At 36.2% G+C, this 18,077-nt stretch overlaps 1 protein-coding gene across 1 annotated transcript in view; it reads left to right on the top strand.

Moving 5' to 3' along the window:
- CEP192 (centrosomal protein 192) overlaps positions 1-5,210 on the top strand; it is a 63,146-nt gene extending 57,936 nt beyond the window's left edge. Inside the window, exon 44 of the mRNA XM_084281510.1 lies at positions 4,764-5,210. Coding sequence (XP_084137636.1) covers positions 4,764-4,902 — 139 coding nt within the window. The 3' untranslated portion in view covers positions 4,903-5,210. The remainder of the gene's footprint in view (positions 1-4,763) is intronic.
- The last annotated feature ends 12,867 nt before the right edge of the window (positions 5,211-18,077 follow it).

Below are 18,077 nucleotides of genomic sequence, written 5' to 3'. Positions count from 1 at the left end.
GAGTAATGCTTATGCTAACACTCTCATCTAACAAAAAAAAATTAAAAAAAAAAAAACAGTAAGATAAATATCTTGTTAATGTACAGTGCGAAAATGTAGATATATACATTTAATTAGACAGACAGAATGCTGGGTATTTATGTATATATATTTTTGCTAATGCTGTGCTCTGTAATCTTGGTTAGAAACAGAAAAAGCCCACACAGTTATTTCTGCATCTGCCAATTTTTTCTCTGCAAATTGTTTCTAACAGTGCTGCTGCTTTTAATGCTAAGCCTAATGCTTCACTTAACCGTTTGGCATACTGTGCACAATCAAGTCATTCCTTCCATTTATACTTTGTACACAACAGACCAAGCAAATTGCCTTCATCACGCTTCTAATTTGACAAATCTGCAGAGCTGCATCAAAGATTCTTTGCAAATGCAAGGTTTGAGCAGCCGGTGGAATTGCCTGGTCATGCTAAATATTTAAGCATATTACCTGCATAAAAGGAATCTTCGTGTTGATGATAACAATCCCTCGAAATATACCCAATCATCTTCGGAGCTGATTACAAGTGTTTGACAGACCTGTTAGTCATCTCTTCAAGAAATACAGCATCTCTCCTGTGGTTGTCTGCAACAGTGGGATTGTCAGAAAGATAGAAATGCAACCATTTCATTAGAAGTTTTACAGATCCTCATTTTAAAAATGGAGAAACTAAGGGTATACAGAATAGAAATTGTGAGCCAAGTCGGAAATAGAACTAGATACTCTGACTCCTAATCTAGTTTCCTGTCTACCAATGATACTTAGCATTTATTACAAAAACAGGGCTGTGGTGTTAGTAACCACAGGTATTCAAGGCATTTTTAAAGCCACTTTTTATTGTTAAGTGTTATTACTCTGCTTAGGCAATTTTCCAGTATCTCTATTTAACTGGCTTTTTTTTTTTTATTAAATATGATATATCAGACAGCACAGAAGAATTTTTATGGAAGTAGCAACCAAAGTAAAATCTCACCAAATAAAGGTGACTAGCTGGATCTGTCTGAGGCTGTACAGCTACAGACAAAGGACAGGATATCATGACACTCTATGAAAGAAGATGAGTAACTTTATTGGAAGATACTTAGATATTTCAAAAATATTCTTGAGGAATGCTATCAAAACTATTTGGTATATTTTCTATGAGAGTTGATAAACTCCTATTGCTTTTATCCAAAGCAGAATTAACAGGTCTAAAATTGAGCCTGCTATTTCTAAAGGTTATCAACTAAATATACCCTACCTTTTTAAAATCACATTCTAGTATCATTCTTCTAGTAAATTTGGCTATTTTCTCCATTTGAAAATATAAAAAGCTAGAAGAGGCCAATAATTCATTCATCTGAAGTTGACATAGCTCTCTGAAAAAGCTCATCCATTTAAGAGCATAAAGCACAGAAGAATTATGTGACTTGAACAGATGCTTTTTTTTAAAAAAAAAAAAAATAATAATAATAATAATATATATATATTAAAAGAATTTTAAGTGGATTTTGAGAACAACATCATTGAGGATTTCAAGAAAGCCAGCATTAACTGCGTCTCGTTCAGGTTAACCAGGCATATTGTAAAGTAATGTTCAAAAGCAATTAGCTAAGAAAACTGTTCTCAGGAACTTGGAATATTAGTCTGTAAATAAGTTTAAAAATAGAAAGTACTGCCTGTCTACATTTGGACCAAAAGAAGTGTTACTTAATAAACATGGTGTGTTGCATGCTCTTTATTTTGAGGGCCAAATTTGAAAGCTATCATGTGTAATCAAGTTTTAAATCTGGGTAGCAAAATTGCGGTTTTATGTTTGTATTTAAAATCAAGAAATCTGACCTTCAGAAGCCGGCACAGTAGTTTGCCAGTTCTTGTTTAAACTGGTTGTATGCTCACAACTACCAGCAGTTAGCAGTGCTAATTCCTTCACCTCTGTTTGCTGAATTGAAAATAACAGCAGGATCTATCCAAAATACAGCATCTTGCAACCAAAACTGCAGGAAAAATAATAAGGAATTTCAGTAATTTTCACCAGGTATCTTAAAGCATATATATATATGCAAAATGACATCTTTGTGGTTAAAATATAAGCCCTGTAAAGAATGGGTGGGAAGACATTGTCTGAAGTTTGCATTAAAAAGAGGAGTTATGTTTGTTGATAAGTACAATATAACAAATTCAATATAACATAGAATATCTATATATATATTCTATGCTGCAAAACATACTTTTAACAAGATAACTCTCAAATTTCAAAAATATATGTATGAAACATTAGAACACTTGACTTCATAAGACCCTTTGAGTAAGTTCTGTTTCTGGAAGGACTACCAGGTTATGCTTACCTAAAGAAGTTTGAAAACTAAGGTATTTCTGTTGTCTTTAGAAGCCATCTGAAATAACCTGATTACAGTCTAGTAGATATTTCAGATACTGTGCTAAAAGGTAAAACTCTTCTGTACTTCACTGATTTATTTCTGTTTCCAGTTGCTGTTATTCTTGCAATTGTGATTCATCATTCACTATTGATAGACCTGGTTACTGTGATTTAGATGTAGCTTACCAGCACTGTTTCTGTTGAAATACTGGTTTTGGAGGACTACAACATTAGATTGTTTAACTATGAAGTAGGCTTCAGGCATACCTGACTTCAGAAATACCACTTGAAATTGATGCAATAACATGTAAAGGCCACATAGACTTCATAGAATGAGTTGTGGGCATAGTGACAAGTTTGAACTGAAGTAAAACTTCTCATTCAGACCAAAACAGCTAATTGCATGTGAATTTGAGTTGTCCTGACAGTACTTTGACTATGTTTCTGGTTACTGTACTTCAGAAAAATCCTCTGGGTTGCTTCCATTAATAAGGACACTTATACTATGTAGTAGACCAAAGAACTGTTATAGTTGGAGTCTGACCTTCCCCGTTTTCTTGAAGAAAGTGAAAATAACATCTTTCCCTTTGGACTAGGAAATATGAGAATTCAAGGCTGTTATACCTTATCTTGGTAGTGAGAAGTCAGCTGGTTGCTATGAAGCAAACTGAGTAATATCTGACTAATTCTGCTTTTAGAAAGGACAGTGTGTAGCACCAACTAAATGTATACCTGAAGTCATTGGTCAAAGTAAATGGAATATAGTCGCTGCATGTGAAGAAACTGCTCAATATTATTGAGGTCATAGATGAACTATTTGGGAAATTAATATTTGAAAGCCAGCCAGATGAGGCTATCTCTTGAAAAGAATCATCCATGACTTACTATTGTTTTGATAGTGTAAGTTTGAGTTTGGTTATATTGTTCTTTTTGAGTAAATGTTAGGATATGTAAGGAAGCATACGCATGTGATTTTGAAGATGATATAGACTTGTGCACCCTTCCTGAATTTACTTTTATTTTTGTAAAGTCTTGAGTGGATTGGTTGTATGCAGGTGCAGTCTCAATTCTTGCTAATTTTCTTCTCTATTGCAATGTATCTATTATAGATAAAAAGGTCTTACTGATGTTCTTCATTTATAAAAGTTCTTTTTAAACTAAGCTGAATAAATATCTTCATCCCATATGTTATAGGTGTTTGAAGAGGCAGAGCTTGGCAGATTGGTTGTATAACACTGAAGTATGACATGAAACACTTATCTGGCTGAACTCCTTTGCTGTATTGTTTATTTTAGTTCAGTGCTTCACGATCAACATGTCATTTTTCTATCAACTCAATTAAAGAATACAATAGCACATCAGTCTATATTCTGATAGCGTGTACTCCTAACAGGTTACCTCACTGATCACGTTCTGTTTAAAAAAAAAAAAAAAAAAAAATCAAAATACATTTTCCGGCTTAAAAAAAAAAGCTGTAATCAGGTTTATGCAGTGGGCAAATATGACTTCCAATTGTAGAAGAAGGGTAAGAGCGCAGAAAAGTAGAATTACATTAAAGTTTAAAAACTGTCTTTTTTTTTTTTTTTGTCTTACTGGCTTTTGCTGTTTGTTTTTCCTTATTCTACTACATGCCTGATACTGTTACCTGTCTCTTAGTACTGGGTATTTTCATTGTATGCCATAGAATCAAATAGGCTGCCACTTTACACTTCCACCTCCTTCGTTTGTATAGCTTGTTTATATTTAAAAACGTTCGCTCTAGGCTTTTGACAATTAAGACAACCAGCCATTGCATCCTACCTAGAGCTGATTTCATTATTATTATTATTTTTTTTTACTATTTGTTATGTTTTTATGCAGTCTGAGTAGAAGAACGCTTATATAATCTAAAACGATATGATGCAACATCTTGAAAATACTGTTTGAGGGTGGATTATTGGCTTGTGATGATTCAGTGAAGTATTTATTCACATGGAGGCAATTAGAAATGAAATTATTTTACTAGTTTCAAATCGATCAAGAATTGGAAATTTTAGTAAACTCATCAGCTGAATTTTGAAAGGAAGAAATGTAACTTTGCTCTAAATATAGTTAAGATACTATCGATATTCTTGCAAAGAGGCAGACCAAACCTAGTCAGCTAAACTAGCAGCAATAAACAACTAATACTCTGTATATTTAGTAGGAAAGAATCATCTTTTACAATTGAACTTCATCATAAGATAAATAGATCAAAACTATAAAAATAAATAAATTGATCCAGTATGCATTCAGTACACAGTTCTTTGGAAAATCAAATCTAGGACTTCTCTATCTGATACAATTTACTTGCATATTAACGCTGAATGTGTGCATAATTGTCTCTTTACAGATCCCATCATTACATCAATATGCCAGTCCAGTTCAAGCCACCTGCAGAAGGCATATATGAAGCTGTCCTGAATGTTCATACGGAAAAATATGGCTTTGTTAGTATTCGACTATGTGGTAAAGCTGTTGCAAGAGACTAGTCAGAACAGTTTTGTAGCCATTTATAATAATTTATAACGGTTCATGCAATTTAAAGTATTGAAGGATTTGCTACTACATTTCCGTACTAATTTCCTACTTGTTTTGCCCTGTGATGCTGCTTTGACAGAAAATCTTCTTTAAGATGAATTATGGTGCTTGTTCTACAAGTGTATTTTCATAGTAAAAACACTGAGAAATATCATTGTATGTTTTAAAGTTATCATGTTCTAACTTATGTTTCTGCACTTTTGTTGAAGACGGAAGTTTTCTATTTTTGCATTTATTAGGACTAGTTAGATATGAATGTATTTTATTTTTAGCACTGTAAATACAGAAATAAAGCGTGTTAACCGTTGATTTTATCTGGTTTCTGTCTTCAGTTGTCAGAGGGTTCCTCACTGTAGGTAGGTAGATGATTAATCTTCCTGCTCTTAGGAAGCAGGAACCTAGCAAAGCTAGTTGTGTTTTTTTTTGTTTTTTTTTTTTTGTGTGTGTGTGTTTGTTTTGGGGTACGGGGGAAGTGGTTGCAGTACAGAAGCTGACTTGTTAAATATCATGCCTTCAACCTGGTAAAGGTGGGACCGCAAAGCTGACAATTATCTTTTACCTCCGCACAGTTCAGTGGCAGAAATAAGCATTGTTTTTTAATCCTAGCAATGTGAAAACATAAATTCAACATGAGCAATACTGCCTTCAGCCCTCCAAAATGATTCATCTAGCTCAGCATTCTGTCTAGTAACAGTTGCAATCTAGAGATGTTGTTCTGGGAGATCACGTAAGCATGACTTGCTGCTTTGGTTCCCTTTGCTTGTACTTCCCCAGCCATCTGCAGTCATTGGATTAGGGATGGGAGGTTGATTCCCACCTAGATTTTTTTTTTCTTCCATTTATGCACCTGTTCATGAATTTATTAATATACTTCTTTGAACACTTCGACATCTTGTGTCATGTACCACCTCATGGGGCAGCAAACTCCAGAAGTTCATTGCTCTTTCAGAAAAGTTAGTTTTTGTACGTGCTAAGCTGGTTTCTTACTAATTTGAGGGCTATCCAGTTCTTATATTGTAGAATGATCGACAACCTGATTCTATAGTCAGGTTACCCATTGCTACCATGCCCTTTGTACACTTTGGCTGTCTGCTACTTTATTTCTGTAGCAGGTAGCTGTATGCCTCCAGTAGCATAATGTTCATAACTTATGAGAATTATTCCTTTCTGCAGGATGATAGAAGAATGAGTGAAATTAATTTAAATATGAGATTATTTAATTCTGTTTTCTAACAACCAATATTTGAAGATAACTTTGAAGGGAAAACATGAATTGCCTTTGATGCGTTTTCCCACGGTTATGTTAAAGTATACTGAAGTGTACTACAGCTGCTTTTTCTTCATTGAAACGTAGTTTCTCAGCAGACCAGACACCAAGAAATGGGAGGATTTACTAAAATAAATTTTACTAGGTATCAGTAGACTTGCCTCCAGTGTATTCTAGCAGGGTATGTGTAATCTATCCGTTAGATACTGTGACCATCTTCTCGCCTTCTCTCTAGCTGTTGCTGCTTGCATGTTTCCCTTGTTGATGTAATGGCCGTGTACTTCTGAATACTGAATTGGAATGAAAGGAATCTTATGTTGTCTGCTGCCTTTCCTCAATAGACTTGGCTTCCTTATTTGAGAAAGACTTTGGTGTCCAAAAGCCAATATTGGTTCAGTTTTGGATGCACAATTGGAAGTCTCCCTCTTCCAGAACTGAAAAAAAGATAGGCTTTGAAGATATCCACACTGAGCTCAATGCATTTTCTAGCAGAATATGTTCCAGTTGTCCTCTGTTCTGAAGCTGTCCTTGCCTTATGATTCCAGACTCTGCAATGAGGCAAGCTTCAACGTCATCCGACGCTGTATCTGGAGAAGTGGTTAAAATTGATCTTTGGAAGAATTTTCAAACAACTATGTAGCATACTTAGGAAATCCTATAGCCTAAAAGCGTTCATACAAGGTAGTACGTATTACCCTTGTAGCACAGGTTCTCATAGGCCTGAGCTGCTTTTAACTTGACTTCACAGTTGTCAAGTGACTGTTGTCCCCCTGCCTAAGGTTAATCTCTAAATACCTGTACAGTGGCATTTATGCAGTAACCGCACAAACGAGCCATGGCCATTTGGGCCTCGAAAAGGCAATTGTGTTACTTTCAGGTATACTACAACTTTGAAGAAAGTACCAACAATGCACTTTTTAGTGCAAAGACGAGGAGCTCATATATCTGGTAAAGACCAGATGCTGACAGCCTGTCCTGACCCTCCCCTATTATTCTTGAGGAAGAATATTATTCTTGAGGAAGGTACTGCCAACTTTAGGACAAAGAGGAATACTGGAAGTGTATACATAACACCTTCAGGTGTGTTAAACCTAAGACATTTTTGCATGACAATTGCAACTATACTTTGACTTTCTGTGTGTGTTCATGGGAAAATTTGAACTAGTAAACTTGAAAGATTGATCAGATCAAAATAAATTATTCTTATCTGCATAGATATAGTGTATTTCCTCTGGCCCATAAAGCCATGGAGTGTAACATGCACCATGACTGGTGAAGGACTTTAATTTCAAAAAGAGATCTTTTCTGTCTAACTCCAGATAACTAGCAGAGCACGTCATGTCCTTCAGTGATGTTATGACCTATAGAATTTTCTCAGTAACCCTCAAATAAAATTCTCTTGCTAACAGTACTCATTCAGACCCTGCAGCCTGTTGCCACCAGCATTTTTTTTTTTTTTTTTTTTTAGAGAGTTTTACATGCAATCCTTCAACTACACTTGGAACTCTAGCTACTGTTGCCTAGAGGTACTCTAGTCAAGACTCTAGTCCTGATGAAATAAAACATTTGAAAGTATGCTGAGGAGATGTAAGCCACTGCAAAAATTCTGGCATCTTCTCAATGGCCTCTTCAATTCTTCCTCTGAAAAGGCATTTCTAAAACATTACGTACGGTTGTAGATAACTGCATCCCAGAGTAATTTTATCTTCCAGAATGGAGTAGAATAGTTCAATTGGAAGGGACTTTCAGAAATCATATACCTCAACTGCAATGCTGAATGCAATGCAATAAGGATGTTACCTCAAAGCTCTTCACCTTTCAGGAGATCCCACTTCAGCAAAAAACTCAATTTATTGCTAAACTTAAATGTTAGAAGCCCCATCTTCCTGTCTTTGAAGTGGAAGGAAATTTACAGGACCTGGTTCCTAGAAGGAAGGCAGATAAGCAGGAGAAAGTGTCTCATACTCTGTTGTGAAGCTGTTGCAACTCTGGGTAGCTAAGGACTGATGTGTGCATTTCCCCTGATTGCTCTGGGACTAAACAATGTATGGTTGAGCAGATGCTGGTTGAGGGCACGAGGGGGGTTGTTTTGTCTTAGTTTGTTCATTCCACTAGGTGTTAAGGGACTTCTGTCTTCGTTGAGAGTCATAGTTCCTTCATTCTCTTTAGCTACATTAACAGGTAATGCGAAACAAAAGCCTTACTTACTTGAAGAGGAGAAGGCTTGTGATTCATTGCTCATGGAAGGCATGTTTGTTGTGCATTTACTACTCTAACAGTAGACCAACCACCTACTTAAACCTGACATTTTAATAAACTCTGCTACGATTTAGTCGTACGTGTCCACCCTAATGGTCATCTTTTCTGAACCTGTTAGTGAGAGGGTTGATTAACCTCTTATCTTCTGAAAAGCCTTGGTTTCACTGTAGAAATTGTCTTTAAATCACTGTCTGCTAATAAGGAAGCTGGACCGCTAAGAAGAAGGACCGTTGCCTGTTAATAACAGCTAGGTAGTTTTGTCCCTTTTACTGTCCACTGGGACAGTGTTTTTAGTAGTCATTTCCGCAAGGGTAGATGACAATCCTCCTTGTGCTAAGATTTTGCAATGCTGTTTTCCATAAAGATAAAAGAACTGTTAGAACGCATCCAAAATTTTGTCAAAGGTTATTTGTATATTCAGTTTATTTCAGAAAGACTTGGTTTACAGGTGATGTTAAATGTTTTGGCATCTATTTGTAGCCTGTTTCTCTTTATTTGCTTCTAATGACAATGATTTTCTTCGCAGTGTGAAGAGGAAAATAGAGACTGGTAACTCCGTGACTAGACTCTGTATTAGAAGGCATCCCTAGAGCTCTTGTCCCAGCAGCTGTTTTGGCTGTTTGAATTATATTGCTTTATTTGCATTCATAAGACAAATCAAAATTATTCCAGGTGAGGGAAGAAGGATAGGTAACCTAATATTTTCACTGTTTTATCCCTTAGGCTCTTGTTTTCAAATGTTTATTTAACAGAAATTTCTGTTAGTGCTACATGATGTGCAATTAACCTACCTACTGAATAAATAAATAAATTGGCATCACTATGGTTTTTTTTTGCTGTTTAAGCACTGCATGCTATTTTGTTACGGTTACAACAGTCTTTGGATGCACTGGCAACAGCATCTCTAGCCACAAAGCTTGTCACATACAGGTAGAGCAAATTATCTTTAGGGAAATATAAGGTCTAATGAGCACAACACGAACTTGAAGACAGATTTTTATTTTTTATTTATGGTGGAGTAGAGAAGACAAAGAGGGAAGGAATACTTCAGTGGAAGTCCAAATCTTTACTGGATGGTTGATTTATCAGTTCTAGATGAAGTTTTTCCCCACTAATGAAGGTCCAAGAGCTGGAGCATAGCCAGTGTATTTTTAGTTGCAAGTTGGCAACATCAACAGGACTTCAAAAGTCTTGAGAAAGTTGCTGCAAGCTAGTCTCATTCCTAGTTTGTAAAATGAGACTGCTTTCTCTACCCACAGTTGTCGTATCTACACAGATTATATAAACTTTTGTGGTCAATGTGATCTTGTTTTGAGTTGTCTGGTGCTTACTATGAAGTAGCCCTGATGCCTGCCTTTACCTCTTTTAGGCGTACAGAAAAATAGAACAACTATGACCAATTCTCAAAGACTACAAATCAAATTTAATTAAGAGTCCAAGCCACAACAGTTGTGATCAAAGAATCAGAATTAGTTTTGTATATAATTCTTGTCTCTCATTTTGCTCATTGTTGGTTTTGAAACTTTTTTCAATTTTATCCTGTTGGATGCAGTCCTTTGTCTCAGACTGTGAAGATTGGCTCAAACATGCCAAGCAGGCAAACTTTTTGGAAAAAAAAAAAAAAAAAAAGAAATCTCTTTTTAATTAGGGTAATCTTAAGTGTTGGTTTTAATACCAATCAGAGAGAAAATTCAGAAATAAATTATTTTTTGAAATTCATTAAGTGTCTAACACTGAGGATGTCTTTGTACCTGCTCAGCCTAATTGGGATATTAGTAATCATAATTATTCAACAGCTTTGTAAAGTTTTCACATCATTGACTACAAATGGAGTTATAATACATTCTGTACACGTGCTTCAGTGTGTTTTGGAAATTGTTGCCCTGGCATCTGAAACTAATTAGTGTTTCAGACAACCTAGTAAAGGTGCATATCAAGGCCTGGCAGTCTAGAAAGTTATTTTGATTATATAAAAGGTTAAAATGGTAAAAAGGATTTTGTGAGGGATTTTTAGTTTACCAAGTAAGTTCTTGAGGGTGGTGGTGGCTTTTTGAAGTAGAGTATTAAAGACGTTATGGCATTTCTGTGGTAGGAATGCTTGTTAAGTGAAATGCTGATATATTCTTGTTCCTAGTATTTGCAGAGGAGTTGCAGGGCTGCAGGGTTATCAGAGTTCACTACAAGGTTAGCAGGTAATGTATCTTATGTACTCGAGGTATACTAGCTTTCTATGTTGTAGCATCTTTGGTAATGAAAAAAGACATTATGGGAACAAAAGTCCTTTAGAAGCTGTTGAAAGAATGGGCATTTGACATAAGAGCAGTTGTCCCTGGATCTGTAATTGAATATCCTGACTTTTATTCACAGCTATCTTGTTTTAACTTTTTTTTTTTTTTTTTTTTTTTTTTTTTACACAAAGCTAGATAATAGAAGTTCATGCCTTAATACTTTGATTGTATAGCACAGGTGATGAGTATGCTTATCCTTACAATCAGTAAGGAAGACATGAAAAGTGAAGAATCTGCCTGCCTGCAGTGATGCCTCATATTCAGTAAGAAAGTTGACTGTTCGTAACCTTGAAATGGCAACGTTTGCATCATACCAATTTTCTCAACAAATCTACCAGTTAAACTAGAATATTGATTCTAGTTTCCTGGATAAAAATTTGAGTTGACATTAAAAGCAATTTTTTTCCAATGTACTTATAAACATAAATGATTTTTCTTTACAGCTTTGCATTAGTTCGTTGATCTCACATGGGATGTGAAGTAGGTCTAGGTAGGGGGTAACTTCAAGTACAAAACCAGGTATTGCAAGCTGGACCATGTAGTGTTAAAAGGAAGGTTTTCTTTAAGCATTTCATGTAGTTAAGCAAACTACTCCTTAAAACTTTTTAAACTTGCTGTAATGTGCTGAACCTATAGTAACAGCATTGAACACCTGACAACATAAGAAAGTGAATATAGGAAATGAACAGTTCAGCTTTCAATAACATAGTTGTTGACCGTAAGACTTTCCTAAGCATATCCTTCAAGCTCCTGTTTTTTTTTTTCTCCATGATTGTCTAAGAAAATATTTACATGAGCAAGTTTTAGTTGTGAAACCAGATGGATACAAAGCACTTAATTTCATGTAAATGTTACCTGATCATCTCTGAAAACTGAGTGCTACATTTTGGCTGACCCACAGACACTGCAACTTGAAAACGTTAGTTTGATTTCTGTCCCTTCTCTCTGACTCTGGAAATGTGTCATTTCTGAAGCTGCTCAAAAATTGCATCCAAATTGTCATTCAAAATATCTGATATATTTAGAAAAATCTGCTTCATGCCTAGTCTGAGATTTATTTTTATTATTTCATTTTTTTTGGTGGGGAAAAGGAAATCAATGCTGACAAGATGCAACTTTTACAAGAAATGCCACATCAAAACCTGGAAGGTTAAGACACTTCAGAAAGCCCTCTACCTTAATATTTTTTTTTTCTGATTAGCACACTCACTGCTGTTATTTTCTTAGCCAATTCTTTGTAACACTACTTCATGTCCCTATGGCTCAAAGTGCTGAATTCTGAAATAGTTTCTGTTTGATTCTTGTGGCAGCTTGCTGTCTGGGAAGGACAGTTTCAGGTATAGCTTTCCTCACAGGCCCCCATCTCTTGCCACTTGCCTAAGTCTGACAGTTGAGCACCAGCTGGGAGTTATGACCCGGAGAAGCATAAAAGGGCCGGGAGAGACAGAATGATCCATCAAGTCCTACTTGTAAGTCAGGTCTCCAAACATGCATTTTCTCCTCTATAAATTCAAAATTAAAATACTAATGGGCGTTCTTTTGTATTCATCCAACAATCGGTTCATTAGGTAGGTATGTACAAAGAGGCTCTGCTTGTCAATGCTGTTTGGCTCTAAAAGGAGGAAAAATCGGTAGGGGTTAGGCTAGTCGTGAAATGCCCCCACCCCTTTCTTACCTTCCCTCCATGTCTGCTCTGTGAGGCTGGCGGTAGGTAATACTCATCCTGCATAGAGCTGGTTTTCATTGTGAGTATTCTGTCACTAGTCACAGCTGTCAGGTATGTCAGTCATGTAGTATTGTGGTGGTGTCAGAGACATAATCAGAGAGATTAGGTGGACACAAAGAGCTCTGAATGAGGTGGTAATTGCGTTCAGGGGGAAAAGAGAGTTAAAGAAAGAAACTTTCCTTTCTCACAAGATCCATTAAAGAGGTGACAGCTAATATATTAAAGCTGGAACAAGATAATTGTGGTAAGAATCTTTGTGTGTTCTCCCTAAAATGCAATGTGCTCACAATAAATATTCAAATGCTTATTTTGTGTTGTGAATACCAGATAACCATTTACAGTGAAATGCAACCTCTTTCAAAAAGTTTAAATTCATTGCCAAGAATGTTCTAGGAACAGTTATAAAACTCAAAAGGAATATTGGTGCTATGCTGAATCACAAAAATGCCATCTTATGAAAGCTTCTTTGCAGGGATTTTCTTCAAATTGGTCTAAGTGATGGAAAAGAAATAGAGATGCCAGCCATGAGCCATACTTTTCCAGACTTTACTCTTTGAGTGGTACTTTGAATAGTACCTCTCCCCACCCCCCTACTCCCCCCCCCTTTTTTTTTTAAACAGTGTGACTACTTGAGTAACTGTTTACATGACACTCGTGCTGTATTAATGCCATGCTTCAGAATTACCTGTAGGATCCAGGAATTCTCCTTCCCTCTACCCCTTTCCCTTCCCTGGCCTCTGAAAGTGTAGTTGTTTTTTTTGTTTGTTTTGTTTTTGCTTTTGCTTTTTTCTCATTGCCTTCCCCCCCTTCTGAAGCACCGAATATTGCTACAAGTGTATACACAAGGTTGGCAGAGTGTACTGGTGGGTTCTTTGGGAATAAAGTCTTCTAAGCACCTGTTTGATGTATCTTGCCTCTCAGTTTGGGGACAGGTCCTCTGTTCCCTCCACTCCAGGTAGGCAGGTATGAATATTTTGTTTTCTTCATGGTTTAAACATTTTACTTTGAAACTCTAGGAGCACTCTAAATAAAACCTCAGCTGTTCCAAGGACATAAGAAATTGTTGATACTCTACTTAACTATCCTTATGCAGGGACACACATATTATAGATTTTGGTCATTTAATGCGGACCAATGATACGTCGGTAGGTTGTTTGGAAAAAAAATTAACAGCCTTTGAAGTATTATGTATTAACAGGAGATGCTGCATAGACCTTTCTGAGGTAAGAGCCAATTCCATGGCTGCTTGTGATTGTGGAAAACTAGGCTCCCATGATAAATCCCATGGTCTTTGTGTTCTCAGTGAACAGCTACATCGATTTCCTGGCATTGCACAGCTGCTGACATATCGAATGGCTAATCTGAAATCAACAGCACTGCTGAGTAGTCTTCTATATCTACGAGTACAAAAATTATGAGTAATAAGTATAAAAGCTAGAAGCAACACTGGTGACAAAATCAGTCCCACAACAAATATAAATAATGCCATACCTATTTCACCATTGTACCATTTGCCATCAGAAGATGTGAAAAACAGTTTTATTTCTGTCCATTAGCTTCTTGGTTTCTTACTAGAATTTCAACCCTGGCTGATGTAAGAGCAATCTTTCCTCACAAAACTCTCACAGGCTTCAATGACAACAGTGTATGTATAGCAAATGCCAAATTAGATCCTACAGAGATTATTTTTTTCATGTCTCGATACTTAAAGCAATATTTTTCCATTTTCATTTGTTGGCACCCAGGTCTAGTAAGCCTTCTTACAATGTGAAATGAGAAACTAGCGACAGTGAGATAACAGAGTGAGTTATAAAATCTTATTTGAATGATTCTTCATAGAAATGAAAGCATTTTCAGGTTTCTCCTGGTAATTATGGATGGCAATGATCGGTTTCCAAACCTCCTCCTTGCTGGCTATTCTGATTGGTACTGGAAGGGGCTGAGAAACATTACCTCTGAAGACAGAAATATTTGACTTCTTACTGTTGTAACAATCCTGCAAGTGCCTTGGAGATAGTCAAGTCACCATGTGTTGGTACGATGGATTCGTCAGTCTGATTCTGTGATACAGGTAAAGCACTTGGATACAGGTTAATTCAGGCTGTGTTTACAGGGGTTGCTCTGATCCCATTTCCAGGGCAGTATATTTGTTTTCAAAGAAACAACACCTAAAAACCTTTAGAGAATGAAAACCCGTTCCTCCCTATTTACAGAATGGTATTTTTTTTTTTCTTTCCAGCTGAAAGCCTGATAAAATGCCTTACGTTTTCCCCATAATCCTTTATGAGTTTAAAATCTATTTTTTAAGTTGGCAGTTTTAAATGGTTCCTGGTGACTAGAGCCCTGGTGAGCTTCAAAACCACACACGGTTTCAATGAAGCTGTGTGAACCTGCTTCAGAATCTCTGCAAGTTTTCCAAGCTTTTATGCTCTCGTATGGTTTACAGACAAAAACCTACAGGGGTCCCATTTAAAGCCTCCTAGCAGCTAAAAGATAGAGAAAAAATGGCTTTTAAAAAACCTGAAGTACCCTCTTCTGGGTGCATTAAAAGCAATTTTGTTTGCTTTCCACTTTCAAAATGCTTCAACCCGCCAAAGGCGCCGTGTTAGAAAATGACTCATGAGTACTAGAGAGAAACACTCTTTGAAAGTTTGTTCATGGTAAAAGATGATAGCTAGGCAAGTGGATTTCTGCATTCAGAAAGAAATATCTCGTGTCCTCATATTGCAGGGTGTTTTTTTTGTTTTGTTTTGTTTTGTTTTTTTCCCTTTTTCAATAAGCTATTCAGGTGTTCTTCACCTTTATCTTACAGGTTTTCAGCAATTATGTGAAAATCAACTCAGAACCTCTGCTTGTTTGTTCCTGTGGATGCTGTCAATGTCTGGAGACCAAGGCCTCCAAGGAGAGGGAATGCCAGAGAAACAAAGGCTCAAGATTTAACCCACTGGCATGTTTAAGATTCAAAGAGTCTGAAAAATCTTTCTTCCTTTCAGGTAAATCAGGGTGTGTCACCCCTATTGATTCTCTGAGAGCATGTCCTGTGGGGCTTAGGAGCTTTTAGTATTGTTTCTGAACATCATTGCAGTGTCTAGTGTTGAAGTGGTTTCTTGATTTATTTTCTGTATGGGAACATTGGTTGCAAATGCAAAATGTTAAAATGTCCTCTTCACTTTCCTGATGTTGATGCAGTTCCTCATATTTTTTTATCTGTCTTCCTGTGTAAACAAAGACAACATTGTGGAGTAGATTTTCCAGAATTTGGGAACATTTGGGCCTTGTGCTCTCTTCTGAGCCTCTCTCAGACGGCTTTCCCTTCTAAATTGCCTTGCTGAGTGTTAAGGACAGAAGATTCACTTAATGGAATCTAAAGATGACCTCACAAGTGAAATTTTGGAATTTTTCTAATGATTTAAATAGTTGATACCTATAAGAATCTCTCTCCAAACCATTAGTTTTGGAGGGCTACTTTGGATACTTTACAGTTTCTCACATGAGATGAACAGAAATTGTGCATTAGGATCAGAAGGGAATTTCCCATAGTTTGGTGGAACCTCTATTTTATTACAAGTAGATATTATAGATGTAAATTATTTAAATATGTATGCAATCTGTGTATAGTTATACAGTATATTTAAAAAGCATTTTGATTATTTTTTTAATAATTGTACTGGCAATTCAAAAAAGTCTTTCTTCTGAATGTAGCACATGTTAAAAGAAAAAACTATGGAGAAAATGGACCAGCGGCATGAACTTTTAATGCTTTTAGTTTTCAATTTTTAAACTTCACACATCTGCCAGCCCCTTAGTTTTCTCTCCAGGGAGTCAAAAAAGAAGAAAGAAAAATTGTTATGCACTTAGTTGTTGACAATAGCTGAAAATTGAAAAAGAATTCAGTAACTAAAAGAATTCAGTGGAAAGACAAGTGGTACTACAATGTGTCTCAGCTGTATTGTCCTTGTGACAAAACAGAAAGCAAAACATGTGTGAACATATGAACAGAACCTAAAATCATGTGATAAAGGATATGAACAGAACCTAAAATCATGCAATAAAGATTCTTACCTGTTTTTAACTAATAAAACGTGCTTAAAAGCTCTCTCTGGGTGGAAAAAAAAAAATGGCTTAAAGGCTAGCAACCTGTTGTGTAGCAGAACAGTAATTTTAGAGTTTTGCTATTTTTAGAAATCAAGGCAATTAAAGTGTGGGATTCAATTTTCAAAGCATTTACATACCTAGAGCAGCAATTGGTGATTAGTCTTGCCATTTAGTTGCGTAAATCATTTAATGTAAGTGAATTATGCACTTCCCCAAAACTCTTTTGCTGCACCTTCACACCTGCTTAGCTTTTCCTAGTTTCAAACAATATATGTTAGGTAGCCTCAGTAGGTTAGGAAGTAATTTCAAAGCCTGTCCCATAAACTATGTATTTATTGTGTAGTCTCTATAGTTTCTGTTTCTCTGTCTCCCTTCTGGCCACCCCCCTGAGTCCTCAGAGGATCTACTGGCTTAGCTCCAGGCATCTCCATGTGATGGAGAGGAACTAGTCTGTTAGGATTTTCAGTACTGCTGTAAATGAGTTTTAAACCAAAACCAACCGACCAGACAAAACGTACAAAACAACTGAGGCTATTTGCCAGAACTGCTATTATAATACAGAATTACTTAAAAGAAGATTAATCCCTAGCATCACCAGAAATGAAAGCAGCTGTCGTGGTATAGTAGTTACCCTAGTATGAAGAAAGATGCTTCTGATGGCTTCAGTAAGGTTATTGTGGATCCTATTTTATGTTGTGGAGGTTCTCATCCAGTCTTTTTTAGAAAGATGAGTTTTATTTTGTGTAATTGCAAAAACACACTTTTGAATATAGAATGAAACAGTAATTCATAACTTTTAGTGCAGTATGAATGAGACAAACAAGTGAAAAATGTTAGGAACACTGAAGGTGAGGGAGTAGCTTGGCCCTTTTTTTTTTAAAAAAAAAAAAAAAAGGTTTCAGGAAAATTCTTTGGATATTTTGACATGTGTCTGTGCGGAAGGTGATATTTGAAGATGTAGAGATTACTTTACTACCATAATTACTCATGTGTTACTAAAATTTTTCTTGATTCTAGCAACGTATAGGAAATAAGCTGCATTTTGGAATGCAGAAGTATAGTTAAATGAATTTGTGGGCAGATGTTACTGCCTGGATCTTGCTCTGTTTTGCAGAAGAGGTAACTGCCCCTCAGCTGTTTGTCACCCTCTTTTCAGCTGGTGATGATAATCATCTCAGCTCTACTAGTTTTGTGTGTAGTCATTCTCTAACCTGTCTGTCAAAATGAGTTAGGTTAGAAAGACGTTTTCTTTTTTTAAGTTAAGTTAGTTAATTCTGAAGGAAACAGATTGTGGAACATTTGTACTAAAGAGCCCCTCCAGCAAATAATTTTTATCAGAAGGGTGATAACAGGCATCTGGAGGATGTAAACTCATCTAAGCTGGAGTTTTTAAAAATTCATTTTAATATATAAATATATGTATTTTTAATGTAGAGTCTGGCCAGATCAGAAAGACATCCTGGAAAGCAGGCGAGCTTGGAACAGTGATGC

The sequence above is a fragment of the Netta rufina genome (genome assembly GCF_964035555.1).
Source record: "Netta rufina genome assembly, chromosome: 2".
Taxonomy (NCBI): Eukaryota; Metazoa; Chordata; class Aves; order Anseriformes; family Anatidae; genus Netta; species Netta rufina.
This window is presented reverse-complemented; position numbering and strand designations above follow the sequence as displayed.